At 49.9% G+C, this 23,512-nt stretch overlaps 1 protein-coding gene across 2 annotated transcripts in view; it reads right to left on the bottom strand.

Moving 5' to 3' along the window:
* Rasa3 (RAS p21 protein activator 3) overlaps positions 1-23,512 on the bottom strand; it is a 58,431-nt gene that overhangs the window by 10,303 nt on the left and 24,616 nt on the right. For both annotated transcript variants that reach the window (XM_013022798.1, XM_013022796.1), the window contains exons 5-18: positions 21,696-21,772; positions 17,068-17,148; positions 16,603-16,675; positions 15,085-15,161; positions 13,069-13,173; positions 11,696-11,852; positions 10,665-10,813; positions 9,337-9,451; positions 8,640-8,714; positions 7,385-7,508; positions 5,753-5,859; positions 4,454-4,531; positions 3,563-3,640; positions 2,662-2,735 (exon numbers count right to left, since the gene is read on the bottom strand). In XM_013022798.1, the coding sequence (XP_012878252.1) occupies positions 2,662-2,735; positions 3,563-3,640; positions 4,454-4,531; positions 5,753-5,859; positions 7,385-7,508; positions 8,640-8,714; positions 9,337-9,451; positions 10,665-10,813; positions 11,696-11,852; positions 13,069-13,173; positions 15,085-15,161; positions 16,603-16,675; positions 17,068-17,148; positions 21,696-21,772 (1,370 nt within the window). The remainder of the gene's footprint in view (positions 1-2,661; positions 2,736-3,562; positions 3,641-4,453; positions 4,532-5,752; positions 5,860-7,384; positions 7,509-8,639; positions 8,715-9,336; positions 9,452-10,664; positions 10,814-11,695; positions 11,853-13,068; positions 13,174-15,084; positions 15,162-16,602; positions 16,676-17,067; positions 17,149-21,695; positions 21,773-23,512) is intronic.

The raw sequence follows: 23,512 nt of genomic DNA, 5'->3' as shown, positions 1-23,512 counted from the left end.
AAAGAATCTATGTCACAATCACACACTGTATAAAAATGTTAATTCTCCTCAATAAAGATACACTCAGATGCAATTCTTTTGAGTCTGTGTCTGTTTGTCACTTTGCTGACTCCTTGCCCATCTATCCCATGATCCCTGTCCCATCGGTCCCAGTGCTCCGGCCGAGCTGGTCCGTCGCAGTACTGAGGAAATGAACCCAGGGTTTCATACATGCTAGGCAAGCACTCTACCACTAGGCCACATTCCCAGCCCCTCTTGTTTTATTTTCTAATGACAAGAGAAAACTTGAAGGACACATGCTCTGCTTGGAGAAGTATGGCCTCCTATAAGTGCCCACCTTACACTACCAGAGGACTGACATGGGCTTCGGCAGACATGTCTCCATTGCCCTGGGTGCCAACAGAGCAATGTAGAAAACACCAGCAGACACACTCAGGAGGATGTGGTACCGCAACTCACAGAGCATGAGGGCTTGTACTGGGAACTAGAAAGGTGGGCCGGCCGAGAACAGGGAAGACATGGCACGGCTTGGGAGGCAGGGGGATAGGAAACAAGAATGAAGCCCAGCTGGAGGTGGTGGTGTCAGCTCAAAGGCTTGTCACATGCTAAGAAGCTGGTGCGCCCCTTTGTCCAACCCACCTGGGCTGCTACTGCCACACCTGGTCCCCCCTACTCAGGAGATCAGAACTACTCCTTAAGATCCATGGAGAATAAAACTCCAGTTCATCATCGTTAGTGTGGGATCTTTAATTGATTTAGTATGTTGAGCAGAAAGAGAAGAAAAGAGGAATAAAAAAGAAAAGCAAAAGCAACAGAGAGCAGGGGACAGGTAGAAGGGAACAGAAAAGCAAGGTTGCAGATGAATGTTCTGCTGGGAGGAATGTGGATGTGGAAAACCATGCTAAGGAACTGAAAGGAAAGTTCTAGAAGGAAGCAACCAGGTCTCACAATACAGGCTGTAGAACAGCTTTTCCCTATACTCCCAAGGGCCACAGAGCAAGCAAAGAGTAGCACTCCCAGCCACTGTTGGGGACTCAGCTTATGGCCAGCACAGATGGAAAGCTGCATGTCCCCCCACACATGGGCAACCTGGTCGTGGTGAGGCTGGCAGCTGAAAGCCCAGCCTGGAGGCGTTACCTTCAAAAGCCAGAAAACACTTATGGAGATTCTGGATCATGCAACAGCTGAGTTAGTAGGTGGAGAGTCCTAAATGTTTTGACTGTAGGATTTCTTGGAAAAACAATTTTTTTACAACTGTATGTACAGTTGTACATACAGTACAATACTCATACATACTGTATGTACATGAGGCTTTGTAAATTCTAACTGTACAAACTGCAAACTCTGCATTACTAGGAATTCTAGTCCGGTGCACAGGGAGGAACTGCTGAGTGTAGTTACATATAGAGGATTTGGAGCTCTCTAGAAAATGGATTTATGAGAATTCATTTGCTCAAGACCTGGCTCAGGCCCAGTCACTCACTCATTAATGACTTGTTTCTATCATCACCCTTCCCCAATGGGAAAGAGGAGGTAGGAGTGCGGGGCTGGGGCAGAGCACCTCTGGCTGCAAATAAGGCATTCTGATTCCATGTTCACAGAATGGCTGAGCCTGACACACATGCTTTTAAACTCTGTGGCTCTGTGTCTTGCCAAGTGTGTGTGTATCTTGGGACATAAGCACCTCTACAAACATCATCAGCACCCTGAGTAAACCTGGATGATCAGGTAGGATATGGTGATCCCTCAGAACCAAGATGACAGATCTGTTTTCAAGATGCCCTTCAGGTAGCCCCCGCTGGGCTGATCATAGCTAGGGACACAGATGGGAGGCAGAGGAAGAATCAGCAGCTCAATGTGAGGTAGAGGCTCAAAAGTATAAATGCCCAGGACGCCAGCAGGAATGGCATGTGGTGCCACTACTTGGAAAACCAGTAGGATCTCAGCTGTGTTGGCAAGGGCCCAGGAGAAACCAGTCCCATGCTGGCCAGTCGTCTGCCATGTATCGCTGCATGCATGTCCGTAATTCCGTATACTCATAGGTGCAGGTCCAATGACTCATGACTGTGTTCCTAGCTACTGAGATCTGAGGATCACAGTCTGAAGCCAACCCATTCAGGAAAGTCTGTGAACCTCTTACCTCCAACTAATTACCAAAAAAAGCTGGATGTGAAGCTATAGCTTAAGTGGTACAGTGCTAGCCTTGAACACAGCAGCTCAGGGATAGCACCCAGGCCCCAAGTTCAAGCCCCAGGACTGGCACCCCCCCCTCCAAAAAAAGCAGATGGTTAGGGCAATCTAGTGCTGAGCCAGGAAGGTCTTCTGGGGCCCTACAGGAATGCTGGCCAAGCTGAGTGAGCAGAGCCCTGCTGGAAGATGAGAACAGGGCCAGGGACAGGACTGGCAGTCATTTATATTCAGACAAGGGGCAGATTATTCTGATGTTCTGGAAGGAAACCCCAGTGCTCAGAGGCAGGACATGGAGTGGTCACAGAGCATGGACTGCTCACCAACAAGGCCACCAAGGTTCAGTGGAAGACCTCAGGGTGCAGGAACCTAGGCGTGGTTCCCATTGCCCAGCAAGTCTCTGACCCTGGCTGGCCACCAGTATGACTCACCATCCCCACTGTCTCTCCCCATCCAGCAGGACTCGCTGCTTACCCTTCTTTAAGCAGGATTGGCTGCTCTATGCTCTTAGGGTCCCTTCTTCCCGACGATGAAATCAAATCCAAGAACTGAAATGGAAAAAGGCCAGACTCAGGTGAGAAGCATATAGGTCCCTTTGTTCTGATAGAAACAAGATGCTAATGCCCCTCTCTCTGACACAGTGGAGAGAATGTGGGGATGTAGGGACCTGGGTCCTGTAAGAGCTATAATTTGAAGTCCTCATCTCTACCCAACAGCCCACCCAAGCCCAGTCCTACCAATCTCTATCACCCAGGACCTCCTGAGGTGCTGGCAGTGCCAGACAGGACTTCATAGGGAGCCCAGATTGGCCTCTGCTGGTGCAGCCAAGGCCAGGAGGGGAGGGGACTGATCCCGCCAGCTCTCCAGGGTCACAGCTGTTCCTTTCTTGGGCTCTCTGTCTTGGCCCAGGATTCTCCCACTCTAATCGACTGTCTTGAGACTTCTTTGGATCCTCCTGTCAGTGAAGGGCTACTCTGAACCCCAGTCCCTTCCTTCTCTTCCTTTCAGTGCTTTTTCAGTTTCTGAGAGAAATAGTGGGGACTGCTTCTGATCAGTAGAGAAAAATGAAGCTTGGGGTCACTCTCCCCACGCACAACCCTAATGTAGGGCACAGAGAGGGTGTTTGGGACAACCGAGGGGTACCCAACACACAGCAGGGCTGCTAGGACTGGAGCAGAACACGTGGGCTTAAGGCCGTGGCCACAGAGGACTGAGGAGGAGAAAGCCTCCAGACACCGACTCCAAAAGGAGCCACGTCCTAGGGGCACAAACAGGGCTGGGTTTGAAGCAGGCATCTAGGATCAGAGAAGCTGTCTAACAATACAAACTAGGTGATGAAGTCCTGGGAAAAGTGCACTGACAGTCTCATACTTACATTTTTTACAGCATCAGCATACTTCTGCTCATTGAAGAATTCGTAAAATGTTGCCATATATGACTCCTTAAAACTTGCCTAAAACGAAACAAGTCACTGATGATGGACAACTGGGCCTGAAAGTGCTAGTGGGTATGGGGGAAGACAGACCCAGTTCACAACAAATGAGGAGACCCTAGTTCTTGTGGATAAGCTAGAAGATGCAGGCCCATCCCGGGGCTTAGCCTGAGCCTCTGAACACTGCACACTAAAGGATGCCATTAGAGGTTCAGAATGGACATTTCCTTTGATACAAAGGACCCAACATGTCCCTGTATGTCACCAACATCTGAGCTCCAGGTTTACAGAACCACATACAGCCTACAGATGTTGACTAGGGTCTGGGGCCATGAGCCCAGCCAGGGCTGACACAGAGCCCTTCCCAGGCTGGGAGGGTGGTGCCCCAGGGAATGCCTGGCCTACATACAACACCAACAGAGTTGGACGATAATGAAGAGGAAATGAAGATCCCTTCCTCAGCGTCCCAGCACAGACACTGGAGGCTGCACACAGATGAACTGCTGGTTGCCTTCTGGCACTATGGACATACCCTGGGAGGATCAAGTGCCCCCCTGGCTGTCTGTGGTTAGGAGTTCCTGGAGCAAAGGCAGCTTAGGACACTCCTGAGGAGACATGGCCACCCTCTTCATCCACTGAAAGAAAGTACCCCACCACAGGGAATAGCATGATCTGTGCTCTTCCCAGAGCAGAAGCAGCTGGGAGATGCTCAAAAGACCTGTGTCTGTAGCTGATTGGTTTATCGTTAGACATGTGTTGAATACACACTTCATAGTTTCTGAAGAGATCTATAAAAATCAGTGTTACTAAAAAAGACAATGAGAACAGACTTACTGACTTTGACTTGGACAAGCTTCCGAGAGTCTGGATTGTTTTTGAGATAAGTGTCAGGGTTCTGGATGTTTGTGGATCCTAGAAGATGAGAAAAGAGCAATACTGGACTTGATTCAGTCCTACAGGGATACTATAACCAATTCCAGGGTCACAGGTGACAGGACAAACAACATCATCTAAAGCTGCCATAGTGTGAGCACTCGGACTAAGAGTAAGTAGGATTCTGGAAGGTCCTTGGGGCCAGATCCTACCCGACTGGCCCATCACAGAGAGACTCCAGGATCTGCTCAAAGTGAGCAAATTGCTGCCCAGCTCAGCCTTCCAGATGACACACAAAGGCACAGCTCAAAATGAGAGGCATCTTGCAGGGCCACAGCGGAGACCCTACCCAGGCTATTAGAGAGCTGGGAAATTTAAACTAGAACCAAGGAAAACACAAGTGTGCTATCCTGCATGCATATGCAGATACTCTTACCAAGGGCGATTTCTCTCCAAGGGGGCTCTAGCTGGCACACCTATCTGGGATAAGGTACTCTGTTAGCCTAGCAGAGCTCTAGCCTCACCGGCCTGGCCTGTGGCTGGTGCTAGACAATATTGTTCCATGAATAGACAAATAACCAAAACAGGATGAGCACATTGCTTTTCTCATGTAATCAGCCCCTTAGGCCCTGGTCAAGCCATTCATATAGCCTTTAAAAATAGTATGCTGGGTACTGGTGGCTCACACCTATAATCCTAGCTACTCAGGAGGCTGAGATCTGAGGATCACAGTTCAAAGCCAGCCTGAGCAGGAAAATCCAATAGACTCTTATCTCCAATAAGCTGCTCAGAAAAAGCCAGAAGTGACACTGTGGTTCAAGGGAGTAGAGTGCTAGCATTGAGGGCAAAAAGGCGTAGGCATGGTATCCAGGCCCTGAGTTCAAGCCCCAGGACACATATACACACAAAGTATAGTTTAGTATGGATTAGTACAATAACTTAGCTGAGGGGCTGGGAAGGTGGCTCAGTGGTAGAGCACTTGCCTTGCATGCATGAGGCCCTGGGTTCGATTCCTCAGCACCACATAAACAAAAAGAAAAAAAAAGGCGGAAGTGGCGCTGTGGCTCAAGTGGTATAGCACTAGCCTTGAGCTGAAGAGCTGAGGGACAGCGCCCAGGCCCAGAGTTCAGGCCCCATGACTGGACCCCCCCCCCAAAAAAAAAAAATAACCTAGCTGAAAGAACAGAAAGGCTAATGAACCAAACTGAACAGAGAAGGGCCGTGCTGGCATGTTCAGGACTGGCTGGCCGGGTCACTTACCGTGTGGTGAGGTGTCAGCTGGAAGAGGTTTGGGGACAAAATAGCAGGAGCAAAGAATCTCAGGAAGATGAAGCTACTCACAGCAGTGTACCTCACATCCAGGTCATCTGCAGGTAGATGGAGGATTCATTTCCACTAGGAATTTCAGCGCTAATGTATGGGAGCTCCCAACCTTACCTATGAGGTAAGCTCCTTGGGGCCTCATAGAGAAGTGGGGTTCTGGTTTTGCCTGCCTCCCTCTCCCTTCCTCCCCCCCCATCTGCTTTTCCCTGGTTCTGTTTCTCTATGCATGCCTATATGTCTTCTTATGTCTCACTCTCTGTATATTTTCTTCTATTTCTATGACAGTATTTCTCCATCTCTCTGTCCTCAATTTTTTTTTAAAATTTTATTCTTTAGAGGTACTGAAGTTTAAAGTTGGGCTTTATCTTGCTAGCTGGGTGCTATACTGTTTTATGCTGTTTCTTTGTTGTTGCTGCTGTAGTTTTGGTCCAACACTGAGGCACTGGTACCTGAGCACTGTCCCTGAGCTTTTTTTTTTTTTTATCCAATTGTTTGGTGATTAACTGGAAATGTAGAGTCTCACAGATTTTCCTTCCTGGACTGGCTTCCAACTGTAATCCTCTGATCTCAGCCTCCCAAGTAGGTATGATTACAAGCATGAGCCATCAGCACCCAGCTTGCTCTGGTTAGTTTTAAGAAAGCGTCTCTTCTTACCTAGGCTTTCTTGGTCCACAATTGTCCTATTTTAAGCTTTCCTCCATAACTGGGATGACAGGCACAGATTACCATGCCTGGGTTCTATGCTGAGATTAGGATCTCAAGAACTTTTTGTCCTGGCTGTCCTTAGACCACCTTTTCTACCTCAGTCTCCAGAGGACCTAGAATGTAGGTATGAGCTGTTATCTGCTGACCCTCACTTTATTGTCACCACAGGGCACACTCTCTGGTGGCTTGGGTCACAGAACTCTGGGTCTGTCTAGGGACTCATTATGGAGTGGCCTGGTCTCAGCTGGGTTAAGATGACAGTTTTATCATTTGTTTCCTTCCAGTGTTTCCCTTGGGAACTGCATTCTTGACCCTCTGTACTTGCTGATCCAAGGCTCTGGGGACAGGGCTGTCCTGGGGCTGGCAGGTTCACATCAACCCAGACTGCTAAGCCTGGGAGCAAGGAGCCTGCTCTGGCTGAGAAGTGACTCTAGCCTGAGTGAGTTGATCAAACTTGTGCCCTGATCAGCAGGACGTCTGTACGGGGTGGGATGTCTGCTCAGTGGGATGTCTCTAAGGGGTAGGGGATCCAGGGCTGGGAGGTCTGTGTGTAGTGAGGTCAGGAAATCCCATGAGGTTGGACCCTTGCACCCCTAGGAGCCACAGGAAGCCCTCCTTTCCTAGCCCTCTAAGGTTCGAGTCACTTGGTGAGGGAAAGCTTCCCTTAGAAGGAAAGGTCTGTTAAAATGGCTCATTTTGACAAACATGGCACAGCGTTCGTAACCCTGAAAAAGGAGCTTCAGGGGAACAGGCCCACACCAGGGGACTGATGTTCCTCCCACGAAGCTGGCAACTCTGGAGCAGGGCGGTGCCCTCTGTGGCCTGGCGGCTGCGTGCCAACTCGGGCCCTGGCAAGAGGCTCACCTTGGAAGCGCTTGGCAGCTGCCTCCCTCAAGGAGAAGAAGATGTCACACATGACAGTGGGGCAGCTCACCCCTGACTTGGTGATGACGGTGAAGATGCGGTCCACATACTGCCGAAGGCTCTCCTGTAATGGGTGTATGGTTGGTTTGGAGTCTCCTGAAGGCCACAGCAGTGCCAGCGAGCAGATAACCCTCCGTGACATTTGTTTTTTTTTTTTTGTCAGTCATGGGGCTTGAACTCTGGGCCTAAGCACTGTCCCTCAGCTCTTCAGATCAAGGCAAGCGCTCTACCACTTGAGCTATGGGGCCACTTCGGTTTTCTGGTGGTTTATTGGAGATAAGAGTTTCACAGCCCATGTAATTGTAACTCCTCTGTATGGTAGCCTCGCAATAAAAAAAAAAATAATAAAAAAGAGTTTCACGGACTTTCCTGCCCGGGCTGGCTTTGAACCGCGATCCTCAGATCTCAACCTCCTGAGTAGCTAGGATTACAGGCGTGAGCCACTGACGCATGGCTCCTCCGTGACATTTATAAACAACCTCCCTTTAAAAATGCCCTGTACAGGGCCTGGAAGGTGGCTCAGTGGTAGAATGCTCGCTTTGCATGCACAAGGCTCTGGGTTTGATTCCTCAGTACCTCATACACAGAAAAAGCCAGAAGTGGTGCTGTGGCTCAAGTGGTAGAGTGCTAGCTCAGGGTCAGTGCACAGGCCCTGAGTTCAAGCCCCAGGACTGGCAAAAAAATAACAAATGCATTGAACAACAACTCATAGTGAAATAATCATTGCCTTGTCTAGAGGCATGGGCCCCTCTCCTTGGACAGCACAGAGTGGACTGAAGTCCACGAGGGTGCACCTCTGAGGGTTAGAATCTGCCTGTTTACAAGCACGACCCAAATGGAGTCCGAGCTGCATGAGGGTACCACAGGAAGAGATGAAAATGCTAGCTTTGTGATCCCAGCTCTGAGCAGCCCGAGTGCCTGTGCTTTTCCTGAGAAGGAAGCTGCTGGGCACACTGGCCAGGTCAAACTTTGGGAGGGCAGCAGGAACTGATGGAACTAGGAGGTGAGCGAGGATACAGGCAAGCGTGACAAGTGTGTTCAGGGCTGTGCGCAAGGCCAAGGGTCAGAAAAGCAACTTGGTGCCTAGTAGTCCTCCCCTTCCCCCCGCCCTCACCCCCACCCCAGATCTCAGAACAGCATCCGAGGGGCTGCTGGTGGAAGCCAGCTGGAAATTAGCTTTGAGAAGGGGCCTCACCATGTTGTTCTCAAGATTTTCGCCATCTCGCAACTTGACTGGGTCGATTTCACAGGACCTGTGGCTCTGGCAAATCTGGAAGGTGTGATGGAGATGGCATTGCATACATTGCACACAGCACAGAGCAGAGCCCCAGGGTTCTTGAGAGAGCAGGCTTGTTTAGAAGTGTCTGCCAGCAGACTGTCCAGCCAAGGGCACTGTGTGTGTGTGTGTGTGTGTGTGTGTGTGTGCGCGCAAGGGCACTGTGTGTGTGTGTGTGTGTGTGTGTGTGTCCCAGCTGAGAATCCAGCAGTCTAAGGAAGGCCCTGCCTCACGCAACACAACGCAGCAATGCAGCAAGAGACAGCTGATCACCTCTTTCCAGACAGCTGAGAGGAACCCAAAAATGTGGACAAAAGCCAGGGAGTGCAGCACTGTATCACAGCCAGTGAGCTTAGGACCTTTGGACACACAGAGTATTGAAAAGCGTCCCTGGGAAGATCTGGGTTCTCTTGAATGTCCTTTCATCTTTGGCAGAGTAAGGGATTTTCTTGAGTATTTTTTCCATTTGAGAAAGTTAAGATTTTGGAGCTCATGTAGAATATTCCCTCTATAAATCTAATAAAGGGGAGTCCCCATGGAGGGACCTTTGCCCACTTCCCTTATCTGTCTTACACAGAAACACCAGCCACCACATGGCGATGACAGACTGTCTCACCTCTTCTATGGTGGACTTCAAGGTGACATGTAGGTAGTGCATGCCTGCCAGCTTCATTGTCTCATCTATGCACTTGGATGTCAGTGAGTTTCCTCGGAAGATTGTGTTGGGGTCTCTGGAAAATACCATCAGGGAAAGTATTTATCTCCTAGAGGCACTGAGGGAGCAGAGCCTCCCCCGAGCGTCCATTCATCAGATGGAGACTCGAGCCCTCAATGTCTATTTCCCTGAGTGTCCACTCATCAGATGAGGACTCGAGTCTCCAGTGTGTCTATTTCCCGAGTGTCCACTCATCAGATGAGGACTCGAGTTCCCAGTGTGTCTATTTCCCAAGTGTCCACTCATCAGATGAGGACTCGAGTCTCCAGTGTGTCTATTTCCTTGAGCATCCACTCATCAGATGAGGACTCGAGTCTCCAGTGTGTCTATTTCCTTGAGCATCCACTCATCTGATGAGGACTCGAGTCTCCAGTGCGTCTATTTCCTTGACTGTCCACTCATCAGATGATGACTCCAATCTCTAGTGTGTCTATTTCCCTGAGCATCCACTCATCAGATGCAGACTCGAGTTTCCAGTGTATCTTAAACAGAACCCAAGGTGCAGGACTGTGCTATGAAAATAACCCTGTCCCAACAGTGTACTACTGTGCCATGGGTCACCCCCAAGCTGTCTCTGCCCTCTGCAGGGTGGCTTCTTCACACCCCAGCCTTAAGCAGAAGGAACAGTGTCCCCTTGTGCTGGTCACTGTAGGAGCTCTCACTCCTGACTATTCCTGACCATCAGGCATTAATGTGGAGGAAGCAGCACCCACAATCCATTTGTGCTGTAGAGATGTGGGCTCTGGACACCTGGAGTTCTCTAGAGCTGGCAGGGTCAGTCCCTAAGCCCCAGAGCCTGTTCCCTTTCCCTATTTCTCCTTTGATCTCTGGAGAAATAGTACTTTCTGAAAGAACCCGTATCTGTATCTGTGCAAAGACAGCAGGAATCTACAGAGCCCCCAGAGAGCCCCATCGTTTCTACCGACTCTATACTTGGATGTGGTTTTGGAGGGAAACATGCTACCCTGACAGCCTGCTCCTGAGGTCCAGCTTCCCATTGTGGTAGGGGAACAGCAGGAGGAAAAGGGAGCAGCATGGGGTGGGGGGTGGGGGGCAGAACAGGAACAGAGACACAGGGGGCAGGGCTGTGAAGGATGCGCAGCAGAGACAGGCACAGAGGGAGGGGAGACAGCAGGCAGGTTGGGGTGTAGTCATGAGAGACAGACTCAGTGAGAAGGGGCACCGCGGGTGGGCGTGGGCCCAGCAGGGGAGGGTTGAGGCATACTCACTGGGTCCTCTTCACCTCTGCACTGGCGATGGCGCTGATGAAGGGCACCACCTTGCCATAATGCAGCAGCAGCCGCACCAGGGGGATGGCTGCCTCCTGCTTCTCTCTGCATACCTCACCCAGGATGTGAGCGGCTGAGGCTGAGACAGGCTGGGAAAGGACGGGGTGAGGGTCAGCACCCTGGGCACTGCTCCACTCCCGGGGTGGGAGGGTTTGGGGCAGGGGTGTCCACTGTGAAGGCCAGCACCCTGGGCACTACTCTACTCCGGGGGTGTCCAGTGTAAGTGGGGCACAGCAGGGTTACCTGCCAACCATGCTAAACACTGCACAGTTCTCTGCTTTTTTTTTTTGGTCATGGGTCTTGAACTCTGAGCCTGGGTGCTGTCCTTCAGCTCTTCAGGTCAAGGCTAGCGCTTTACCACTTGAGCCACAGCACCACGTCCAGCCTTTTCTGTTTATGTGGTGCTGAGGAATCAAACCCAGGGCCTCATGTGTGCAAGGCAAACATTCTACCACCAAGCCACCTTCCCAGCCCAGCTCTCTACTAAGACAGGGAAATACGACTTTATGAATGCCTACACCAAGACCTCCAATGTGTACCCTGTCCATCCATGCCTTAGGGTGGGGCTTTTGCTTCCTCCTGTCAACCCCCAAATCCAGCAGTTCTGAGGCACCTGGCAGACAGTCCCATGATGCTGAGCCACAGCCAATCACAATGAGAGGTCTGAGAAGGCCAGGTTCCCATGGCCCTAAACTGCATGGGGCAGGGTGTCCTTGCCCAGCAAAGGGCAGTAAGCTGGGCAGGAAAGGCTCCAGGGAGTATCACCAAAGCATTCAGGGGCCACTAGCAGGTAGACAAGGCCTGGAAAGGTATCAGGAGAGTGAGTGGTACTAGGGTGGATGACTGGATGTGGTCTGACAGGTGAGTGGGCCTGATAGGTGTCTCAGAAGCTAAGTGAGCAGAGCAGGTGGGCCTGGACCCCCATGATACCTCCCCCCACTGTAAATGATGAGTGTGATTTCCACAGACACCTCCACATCTGCAGACTTTAACAGCAGGTCCCGCAGGGGGCTGTAGTAGTCGGAAGAGAAGACGTGGTCCTCGGTATAAACTACATTCAGCCTCAAGGAGCCCAGGTCATCAGGCTTTAGGCTCTTGCTGCCATTGTCCCGTGGCTGGAGGAAATACCTGGCATGGAGGGAAAACAGGGAGAACTGAGAATAACACCCTCCACAGGCATTACAGGGCATCTTCAGAGCAGTGGAGCTCCTGTGCACAGTTACCCTGCCTCATTACTGTCATGTGGAAAGAGGCCAGGACAGCAGGGCCATTCTACAAGACACTCCAAGGTGTGACCACCTTGGCATTCACAGAGCCACAGACTAGGAAGCCAGTTGATGACAGAGGGATAAGAAATAGGTTAAAAAAAAAAAGAGCAAAATGAACCTGGAACCTGCTAGGAAGAAAGATGGGTAAAAGGCTAGGGAAACTCTGCTGTCGATGTGATTAGTTCTGGACCACAGCACCCATCAGTTCAAAAACTGAGCAGCTCTGACAAGTGTGGGGCAGGTTGGCTTGTACAGATGCCCAGTGGTCACTGTATTCTGAGTGGAACTCTTCCCTCCTCCCGCCCAGTCTGGTCATCCCTCTCCACCAGATATTCCTATCCAGGAGGCTGGGGCTGAGCCTCCTCCAAGGCCCTGGACATGGTGCTCTCTGATGATTTTCAGAGACTGTAAGAACTGCCAGAAGATGGATCTAGAGGAAAGCCTGAGGGGGTACCACCCTTGTAAATGGGGAAATGAGTGACACAAAAGTGACACAACAGCACGCTGGGCCATTGACCAGACACTCAGCACCATCCACCTGTACTGTGAAGAAAATGTATGGACTAACCACGAAGTACAATTACATTTCCTCTGCCAGATGCAAAATCTGGAGAAAAATTAAGGTGCAAGTTTCTCCTGCACTCCAGTGGGCCCCAAGGCAGAGAGAGGCTGCACACGAGGCAAGCCTAGGATGCAAGAATGGACAATCCACCCTGCCAGGGACTCAAGAACTAAGGTGAAGACCATCCACAGGGCCTACCCTGATGATAGCCACCCACTGGTTGGGGAGACCCAGCTCTGTCCAATCTTAGTCTGGTGTTTATCACTCTCCTGTGTTTCTCTTAAGGCTCTGAGTGTCATATCCCTTGCTCTCAATGTGCTTGCCTGTCACCTTCCCTTATCTGCTGTTTCTCATGTGCTGCGAGAGCAGAAACTTGATCAATAAGCTCAAATAAGCCCAAACTACCAACCAAGTAGAAGCAGGTGGAGCCAGGTAGGGCCTCAGCCAGTGTAGAAGTGTCGTTCTGTGGCTCAAGACCACCTGCGGATACTCTGTCCCCATCATGTGCACCTACCATGCTTCATAGGAACTAGACTGTCGCAGCACTTTGAGCGGAATCCTTAGCTCCCCTAAAAATTCGTCTCCAAACTTCAGGTTGCTGGCATTCCAGAGGTCAACTCTGAAAAAGATGAGTGTATTCCAGTCAGCCTGATGAAGGAAGGACTTGGACTGTGCCAGCCTCCAGGCTGGCGGGGGGAAGAGGGTGGGTTGTAACAGAGGCCTCCACTTCCAGAAGTCAGTGTCTGTGAGGATCTGCCCCGAGAAAGGGTAGGTCAGGCCATGTCTGGTCATTGGATAGCTGGTAAGAGACAGGGCTCTACATCTGGGTCTGGGGAACGGCAACAGGGACACAAATGGCCTGGCAGTGGAGAAAACTAATTAGCATGCCATGCACAAAGGAGACAATGCTGCCCCCACTCTTGGCTATGGTGGCTTGGGTTCCTTTACCTAAAAGAAGTCAACGGCCCCCACATGGACAGGGATCAGGGATGAACACGGGGGCCCTGGGTGCCTCAGCTCTGCTGTAGCACACAAGCCTGGCTCTTTAGTGTAGACTCAGCATGGAGGATGGGGTAAAACTAAATCTCAGAACCCCAGAAGCTCCCTTGCATGAAGCTGCTGTGTGGCAGGGAAGGCTGCCACACTCGCTATGTTTGACACAAGTAAGAGGACCAGTGGGTTACTGTGATGCCCCTGCCGGGACACTGAGCCCTGCTTCCCCTGGCTCTGGGATTGACCTGCTGGGGTGATCACAATCCTTGGGCATTGCCCATGGGTAGGCCAACTGCAGCTGAGTTCCAAGGAGCCAGACACACCTACTTGGTGGCATCTGCACAGTCCAGCCCTTGCCAGCAGGATAGGGCCATGCATTTGATGCTTTTCCCAAGGGGAATGTCTAGTACTCTCACATGTTGGCCATAGAATTATCTGCATCTGGCAGTGACAGATGCTGTCTGTCAATGGTAGGAAGTGCTGTGCAGGTTCTACCACTCTGGCTGTCAAAGCATCAGTCAGTCTAGAAGCCTCCGATGGCCCTCCTGAGGCTGTCCTTCCTCATCAGAGTGTAACACTCCACTAGGAAGAGAGGCCTATCTGGGGATAGTAATGGCTGCTGCATCTTCTCCTGATCATTTCCATACTGAGGAGCCTGATCATGTGATGGCTAGCACATTCTCTAACAACAGACTAGGGACAGGCCACAAACCAGGCATGGAGAGAGGCCAAGACATAGACGTCCAACATGCTCGCTGATGCTTCCATCCTGTCCTTTCTCCTTTCTCCAGTCCTATTCCTTTCCTTTCCTCTTTCATATCCTCTTCATGGTGAGTGGGAGGCTTAGACCTGAGCCTACCCCATGTCATTGTCCTACAGATCCAGCTTCTGGGATCTAGGATGTCACATAGTAGGGCAGAGTGCAGGGGAAGGCTTAGGAGGATAAGATAGGAAAGACCCACACAGAACCTGCAGCACGGGACGGGACAGGAGCTGTGCTGAGACGTCCAGCCCCCTGGAAGCCTGGCTTCATGGACATAGGAGGAGCTGTGAGGAACAGACCTGCCAGTTCTCAGTAGGAGTCCCCAGGGACAGTACTGGTGGTAAAATGACTTGATGGTTTCAAAACTAATCCTGGATCTTTTATAATGACAACCCCAGGGTACACACTAAGAGTTTCAGGAGACCCCAAACCACCCATGGCTATAATGTGCTAAGGCCACCACTTTGACAGTTTGGGTCGATAAGGATGGAGTCTCACAGATGCCAAATTATAATCTCCTAATGCTTACCTCTTAGATGGTGCAAAGTGAACCATGATGCTACACTGGCCCCAACATTTAAGTGTGCAGGAGTTCATAACACAGAACATTCTATTCTAATTGCTACCAATTCTGGTGCTGAACTAGTCAAGAAAAGGACATTCATCTCTGTCTGTACCTCTACTTTGAGAACAAGACAAAAAAGCAGATAACAAAAGCTGGAGTTCAGATTCAAACTGTCCAGTGGGAAGCATGGGTCCTGACTGCTCACTCACCGAATTTCAAGTTTGTCTACATCTTCCTCTTCAAAGTCAAAATGGGACTTCTTGCTGTAGCTGCAGGGTCTGGTGACCTGGAGTGAGACAAAAGCTGGGTCAAAGGGCCACAGGGAGAGGGTGGGCTACAGGCCCATGGGGGTCTGACAAGTACACCACATCATGGCTCTAGTAATTATCTAGGGCCTTAATCAAGGGAGTTGGGACCACTTCCTTGGCAAGTGAATAGACATGTACCATACAGAAACACGGCCTCTCTCGTGAAACAAACATAGGCAAAAACAGATGGAGGCACCCAGCCAAGGAGAGGCCTGTGTCTCATTGCTTGCTGTGTTCAAACAGCATGGGAGGGAGATCAATGGAAGAGGTAACACTGATCAAGATTCACTGACGCTGGTCAAGATAAACTGATATGCTGAATTAAACCCCTTTGTGCAACTACTTAAAGATGATAAAAATACAAATAAAAGTTAAAAACAAGGATCCTCTGGCCTGAAGCACTCCGTAGTCCACATAGGAAGATGTTGCTGGTTTGATTCACCTTTCCTACTCAAGCATTCTCACATTTTCTGACCATGGGGACTTTCCTGTTTTGGAGATACTTGAGGTTAGAGTGAAGCCCAGCTGCTTCCTGCCTGTTTCTGATCTATGAAACCTTCATTTCTGCTTGACTATTAAGGACTTTCACAGCTGCCCAGGGCACAGCTCCTTCCTGTAGTATCGGTGAGCCTTCTCTGAAGACCTGCCTCCAGACCTATCAGCTGCCTCTCCCTTGACCTGACCCATGATCTCTCCCTTACATATCCAGCTGCCTCTCCCTTGACCTGACCCATGATCTCTCCCTTCCATAGTGCCTGTGGTCACCCACAGGCTAACCACAGGGCCTTCACAGCAGACACACACCTGTACTGCGTCCTTCCCTCTTCAACATGTCAGCATGAGCTGAGGCCTTAAGCCACTGGTGTTTGTGGCTTTCTCTCCCTGTACAGGGCATGTTCTGAGGAGGGGAGCTAAGGTCTTGCCCACATTCCCTCCCAGTGCACATGGTCATTAGGAAGAGCTAAGGCCCAGAAGGAACCTGGCTGCCTGTATCACAAGCTCATGGCTGTGTAACCACAGTCTTCCCCACTGTCTCCAGCCTCACCCGCCTGACTAATGCTGGCTCCACGTTATACCAGGCATCCAGGGGACTTCTGAATTATTTCCCCCTGTGCTCAAACCCTCATTTCCAGTGAAAGGAGCCTCTCCCTGCTCAGGGATGCTGGGGTGAATAGCCAGAAAAACAATCCAAAAACCTCTAGCACAGAGCCCCTGTCTAGTGTTTTGGATGACCCTGGCTCCCCATCTCCCCATGCAGTTGGAGAAGTATCCTTTCTCTCCAAGGAGGAAAACCCGGGGGAACTGGATTCCCGTAGACTCCCACAACGGGGATTGGAGGGGGGGCATGAGTTGGTTCAGATGGAGACTCTGCCCAAGCCTTGGTGCTGTGTTCCAGCATTACCACCCAACAGCACCAACCTCAAAATAAAACACCTCATCAAACTGGGGGTTGTTGGTCTTCTTCTTCACTTTTGTCTTCTTGGCTTCCGACCTTTAGTCAAGAGAGGAAAGGTTAGGGTTAAAAACAACCATCGGCTCCAGAGCTGTTAGAAAATGGAGCTATCTCAGCACAGTGGTTTATTGCCTTATTTATCTTGTAAGTATTCCTGCTTGTTTCCTCCTCCAGACGGTATGCAAATGAGGAAATGTTATGAAGGCCCAGACAACCTAGTGAAGACCAAAATGCTTTGTTTCACAAAGCAATTTTAGAATAATAAAGGAAACAAACAGGAGCTACAAAGCGCATCCCAGCCCAGCCCACATTGTCCACACCCCAAAGGGCTGCCGGCCTCTTGGCTCACAGGGCTCTGAGCTTGGCCTGGAGAATCCTGTGCCTCAGAACAGATGCGAAACCCCACAGGACAGGACGGGAGGGTAACTTGCCTGAAGGGTCCGGCCAGGGTCACTGTGGCATAGGGGTCACACTGCCCATTCACAATGGGCAGTCCTTGGCACTCGAAGATTCTGAGGGATAAAGGAGCATCGTGAGGTGCAGAACACATGGGCTAAGGTAACCCAGCACAAGCCTGAGGAGATGAACAACTAGAAGCAATGGAGAGGGATGGGCCACCACAGGCACGACTCCCCACAACACCCTGGCTGACTGCAGTGATGTAGTAGATACTGCCTCACTATCTACAGCCCCTCATATACACATCTCCTGCGGATTCCCTAACTGCTGCAGTCAGAACCCATGTTGAGGCTCATAGCTGCCCTACATTCTGGAACAGTCCCTCCTGCTACCCGCCATGCTTTCCAGTTCAGATCATGTCCCAGCTGACTCTGCTGGTTTTAGGTCACACTTCCCACTTGTTGGCATGAGGTATGGGCAAATATTGAATACTGTGAACTTTGTTTCCCACTGCCATTTGTTGCTCTCTAGTAAAAATAAAGATGACAGGAGAAGCCTGTCGGCTGGACCACAGGAAAGGTTTCAGCTAAGCATATCAATTCTTGTTTTAAAGGATTTTCTCATACAGGGATAGTTTAGCCCTACTACAAAGCTGTGCCCTGTGCCCTGCATGCCCCGGCTGATAACAAGGCTCTCGCTGTATAGGGGGATCCAAGGGGCCCTTTGGTGTTCCACATCCACTTGAGCTTTCTCCTCTAGAACTTACCCCAATGCTGCAGACCCCCTGAACCCTGGCCAGCCTGCTAAACCTCTTCCTGGCAGGAAGAAGCAGACCTAAGAGGAGTGACGTCACTACCCAGAGGGGCCAGAGCCCTGCCCAGGGAGCCTACATCTGAAACGGTGCGTGCACACGGAATGCTCTTGCCAGTAAGGGTCTAGTGCGGTGACTCCATCACTTGGAAGCAGGAACTTCAACCCTCGAACTGGTGTCCTGAGCTTACCATCATTCCTATCAGCTTCATCCTGTACTGTTCAACTGTTTCCTCTGATCTCTGGAGCAAGTCTGCTTATCTTCCACACTGCCTAAGTATCTTTGATAACTTTCTATCCCTTCATTAATTTATTTACTAGACAATTTCACTTGTCCCCTAACATACCCATTGGAGACATATCTGTCCAGATCTTTCACCTCTAGGCTACACTGGGAAGAAAACAGAGCAGAGCTGGTCAAAGCCAGTTCTGTAAAGTTCATGTCTGCTTGTCTACCATGCTAAATGTGAGACAGTTGTAAACATCACAAGGTTATCCACGTTGCCACACAGAACTGTGCGTAATAAGCACAAGGAAGGAAACAAACTCAACAGCAACATGGTGGCCAACCTCTCAGGGTGGCTGAGACCTCTGAAGGAGAGGAGGTCCAGGGTGAGTCCCTCCCAGTAGGTCAATCTGACACAATGTTTAGTGAGACTCAGCTGGGGGCAAGTCTTGGGCAGTAGGCATGTGTGAATTTGATGTCCTGGGAGGGAGTGGCCTCACATCCCTCGTTATGGACAGCATCACTCAGTTTTCATGTGACCTGTGCAATGCTAGCATCCAGGTGTGTGTGGTTGCTACAGAGAGCCCCAGGCACCGATCTCTTCTCTAGTCCAGTAGATTCTTCTGCAATGGCTGCACAGACATGAGACATCTCAGGGCAGACAGAGAACCTCTGGCAGAGTGCAACTGAATAGCATCTGTGCTGGCCTCCTGCACTTTGGTTGCATGATGCCAGGCAATAGCCTCTGCCTTGTAGCTGTGCAGCCCTCGAAGATGAGCACTTGGGTCACTTGAGATCACAGAGAGCCAAGTTTAATCACTTGAAAACAGGGATAGTCACTTATAACACTACATGAAATAAGTTCCATGAACAGAAAGGCTGACAAATGCACAAACAAGGGAGTAAAAGGTCTACACTATGTTTCTTCTCAAGCAGCAGCTGATGCCCAGGAACTCTGGAACATATCAAGTCACTGAATCTGGACTCTGAAGTACAAATATAACATTTTGTATTTAAAAGTTTTGATATTCAGCCTACACCCCAAGACAAGGTTTTGTTTCCTGGCCAGGTCAAGATCTGCAGCTGCTGTGTGGTTAGGGAGTCCTGAGTAGACTTCCTTCCTTTCCTCTTCCACGAGTCTGTGCTGGTCTTTCCCTGCCTGCCACCAGGACAACCTGCTGGAGCCTCCTGAACCCCTCCTGAACCGGGATCTGGAGCCCAGGGCCAGTAAGCACATGCTGTGTGCAACAATGATACCACCTGATACCTCTCCCATCACTGCCCCTCCCCTTGTCCTGTGAGAGTCTCCAGAGGGTTCAGAAGGGCAGTCACAAAGCCTCAGCACTCATTCTCTTCACAATTGCTAATAGCAGGAAACAAGCATTATTTGGTTGCAAGTCTGAAAAGGGACTTCTTATTTTGTCTCCTCTTCATTTGTACTCAACTCCGGTGCTCTCAGAAGCACTCTGTTCTCTAGCTCAAACCCTAAGACTGCTTTCTCTGGGCCTGGGAGGAGAGCCTGGTGATGGCCAGGGGTTAGCTCTATGACTCAGGATTGCCTCCAAGACTCTCTAGCCTACAGGTCAAGCTTACACTGAAAAGACAGCAGAGCTTGGTCCACAACAAAGTGGATCAGGATGTCATGAGAAAGACCAAGCCAAACGTGATAATAGAAGCTCGTTCTCCAAGTCCTGGTCCAGGCGGGTGGCATGTACACTGCTGTTTCTCACACACAGAATCACTTGATAATGGACTCCTAGGCTTGTAGCAGTGTTTATAAATAAAATCCCTGTTATCATTAGCCTAAGGTTCTTTTGTTAAATTGGAAATAAATATCAGAAATAGGCAAATATAACCTGGATGAGGCTTTACTGGAGTTTATACTTGTATATAGGGAGACAGCACAGGAGACAGTTCTCAGTCAGGCAAAGAAGAAAGCTGTGTAGTCTCAGGTGTTCACTGTCACCACCAAGAATAGTCAAGAGCTGGACATTCTTCATGTTAAAAGAAACAGGTTAAATAAACAGGGGACTGGGGGGAAGGGAAAATGATGGAGGGGGTAACAAGTTTGACAAGAAGTGTACTCACACCTTATATATGTAATTGTAACCCCTCTGAATATCATCTTGACAACAAAATTAAATTAAAAGTAAGTAAATAAACAAGGCCATCCTAGGATAGATAACCTACCTTTTTTTTTTTTTAGAAAGACAGAAACATAATTGAGAAATGAACTTTTCTATGTCCTCTTCTTGTACCTTCATTCAGGCAAGTGGCCAAAGACAGATATGTGCATTGAGCCAAAAAGTGATTGTCACCTGCAAATGACTACCTCATTCAAACCCAAGTCACTGGCTTCTCTGTGTCTGGAAGCCACCACCCTGCAGACTTTCCTGATAATTTTCTCAACTAACATCCAGAGTGATACATCTATGTGCAGGCCCAGTATGAACATTAGCTCCAGGAGGGCTAGCATGTGGTAAGGTTCATTAAGGGGCTGGATTTGCTCAGCCAGGAAAGCAACAATGGTCCTCTTGAGTCTATCCCTTAGTCCCTTCCCCTTGCGTAACCTCATCTTATAGCATAGACTCTGCCCTCTCTCCACTATATGTTTTAATGTTATAAAAGTTGCCTCTAGCTGGGCACTGGTGGCTCATGCCTATAATCTTAGCTACTCAAGAGGCAGGATTGTGGTTCAAAGCAGCCTGGGCAGTAAAATCTATGAGACCCTTATCTCCAATTAATCACCAGAAAAACAGAAGTAGAGCTGTGGCTCAAAGTGTAGAGCACTAGCCTCAAGAAGAAAAGCTGGAACAGGAACAGGAACAGCACCTATGCCCTGAGTTCAAGTCTTAGGACCAACCAAAAAAAAAAAGTTAACTCACTCCTGAGATAATGCCCCAGTTGCTCACACACATTGTGCCTGCTGCAAAGGCCCCAGGCCAGAGTTCTCAGCTTAGCTCATATCTGCATCAGCCAGGCTCTTGTTCTATAAGGACCCCAGCCAATCCAGGGACTAGCACTCACACTGACCGTGTATTCCTGGAGGAATCCTCAGAGTTACCAATGTGAAGTGCCATGGTTGGGGTGCTCAGCAGGTATTTATTAATGAACACATGAGATGCCTGACCTCTGGAACATGCGGTCATTGCTGATCACCTCCTAAAGATCGCATCCTGTCACATCAGCATGTACATGTGTGCACATACACATACACATGTGGAGGGACAGAGCCATTGAGAACTGAAAGATGACAAGGCAGAAGCTCCGAATGGTACAAACAACCTGCCCGGCACATTTGGGGTCACAGCCCAGAGGTCAGGGCCAACCCACATCATGTGCAAAATAGAGTAGAGGCATCAGCACTATCCTGGGGCCCACAGCTCCCACCAGATTATTACAGAGGCCTGCACACAAGGGGGCCAGAGACCTGAAGTGAACTCTCGGAACTAACTTTAGCCAGGTGTAGCACATGACCAGGCATTTCCACCTGCGTGGAAGGCCTAAGTTCCAGCCTCCGGGTCCCTCTTCTCTAACACCTGAAGTAGTACCCACCTCTGCAGAAGTGTGGCATGACTAACTGGGCATCTGTGAGAGTCACACGCTACCCAGGGTAGGACTTACCGTGCTGCAAGCTTATGGCAAACAATGCCTGTGTCAGTGATGACCTCACTCAGCCTCAGCTCCAGATGGACCTTGCCCTGCAAGGCACAATGATAGTCTCATGAGATACGGAACTTGGAAGACTTACCTGGTTTTAAAGGTGTTCAGCATGTCCAGAGCACTAAGCTCCAAACTGGCCTCAAGCACCACGAGGGCCTCCTTCAGGAGACCTGTCATGCCTCACCGGCCTGGCCCGCTTCAGAGGTAGGTACCAACGTGTTCGTGAATGATACTGGATACACTAGTGTCTACTCACAACACCATGGCCAGGCATGTTCACCAATAGCCTCAGCAGGGAAAAGTCTTCTGCAAGGTTTCCTATAACCTGAATTCATGTCCTGCTTGGGAGGTCAGAGGCCTGGGTTCTGTTCCTCAGCCAGGAAGTTGACTACCATAGATGCATCTAGAAGAGCAACAGATGAACACAGCCTCCAAAGTCCTGCTGAGTTCAGATAGCAACTGAGTTCAGAAGGGCAGCAGACAATGAAGGGCTCAGCCTGTAGGTAGGACACAGAGGGGCCTTAGAGTCCATGAGGGACTGGGTACACGAACATATTAAGATATCTGTTACTAGAAAGGGGAGACTGAACTGGAAAAATCTCTTGAGTTCCCTTCCAACTAAAAACCCTAGACCCTCCCACTGCAGGCCTTCAAACGCAGCCTGCATAGGAGAATCAAGGACCTGAGGGAACCACCAGGGAAGAGGCACAGGTTTGTTTATAGTAAATTACGACCAGGTCGAGCAATGACTACAAAGAAAGGAGAAAGGCTGGGCAAATGGCCCACTATCTAGAGACTCCAAACCCATAATGACACTGCAGCAATGCTGGCACTTCTTGGAAGGAGGCTGCCTTCAGAAATATGTTATGACTGAAGGGCGGCAGACCTGGGCTACATCAACCTGACCTTAGGAGAGAGAAAACTGAAGCCCTCAGCCTCTTCAGAAAGTAGATGCCACATCAGGTTTGGTGCTGAACCTGGTATGTGGTACTAGAGCAAGGCCTGTCCAGTTCTGATCTAAATGCACCTCCTCTTTCAGTGTTACCCTAAGGCCACTGTGCCTTTCAGCATCTCCTTCTCTGCCCCATGCAAATTAAAGCCCTAGAAAGCAGAGGAAAAGAATGAGTAAATTGAGACCAGAAGTCAGTGAAACCACAAACAGGAAATCAGAGAAAAATCAAAACCCAAATCAGATTGTCTGATAAGATCAGTGAAAACGATCGGCCCCTTAGCCAGGCAAGAGCAAAACAGAAAAGACTCAGCTTTCTACAGCCCTGGCCCTGAGGCTGGGCCTGGTGAGTCAACAGCCAGCTCCCACACAATACTGAGGGCAAATCTGAGGCAACTGGATAGGATCCCAGGAGTTGCAAACTTGGCTCTGCTCAATTTCCCTAAAAACGTAAAACCCTCAAAAAGTATACCTTATTAATTAAAACGAAAACCCCAGGTGGTCCCTATCTATTTCTCAGAAGATCGTTCACCAATACTACCTGCAGAGCCGAGAACACGCCTCCAAGAGTGCAGCATCCCTGACCCGCCCCAACATGTCTGAGAAGCCACATGGTCAGGGTAGGCCAGAGAGGAGTCTGGATCCAGTAGCAGAGGAGACAAAGTAGAGGAAAAAGAAGACAAGTAGAGGAAAACTGAAGACAAGAATGGCAGGTAGACAGGCAGGCAAGGAGGGAAGAAACCCACCTATAATTCGGCTTCTGAAATCTGAATGCCAGGCCCTTGGTCACAGAACACACACACACACACACACACACACACACACACAC

This window comes from Dipodomys ordii, unplaced genomic scaffold, assembly GCF_000151885.1.
Source record: "Dipodomys ordii isolate 6190 unplaced genomic scaffold, Dord_2.0 Scaffold64, whole genome shotgun sequence".
NCBI lineage: Eukaryota > Metazoa > Chordata > Mammalia > Rodentia > Heteromyidae > Dipodomys > Dipodomys ordii.
This window is presented reverse-complemented; position numbering and strand designations above follow the sequence as displayed.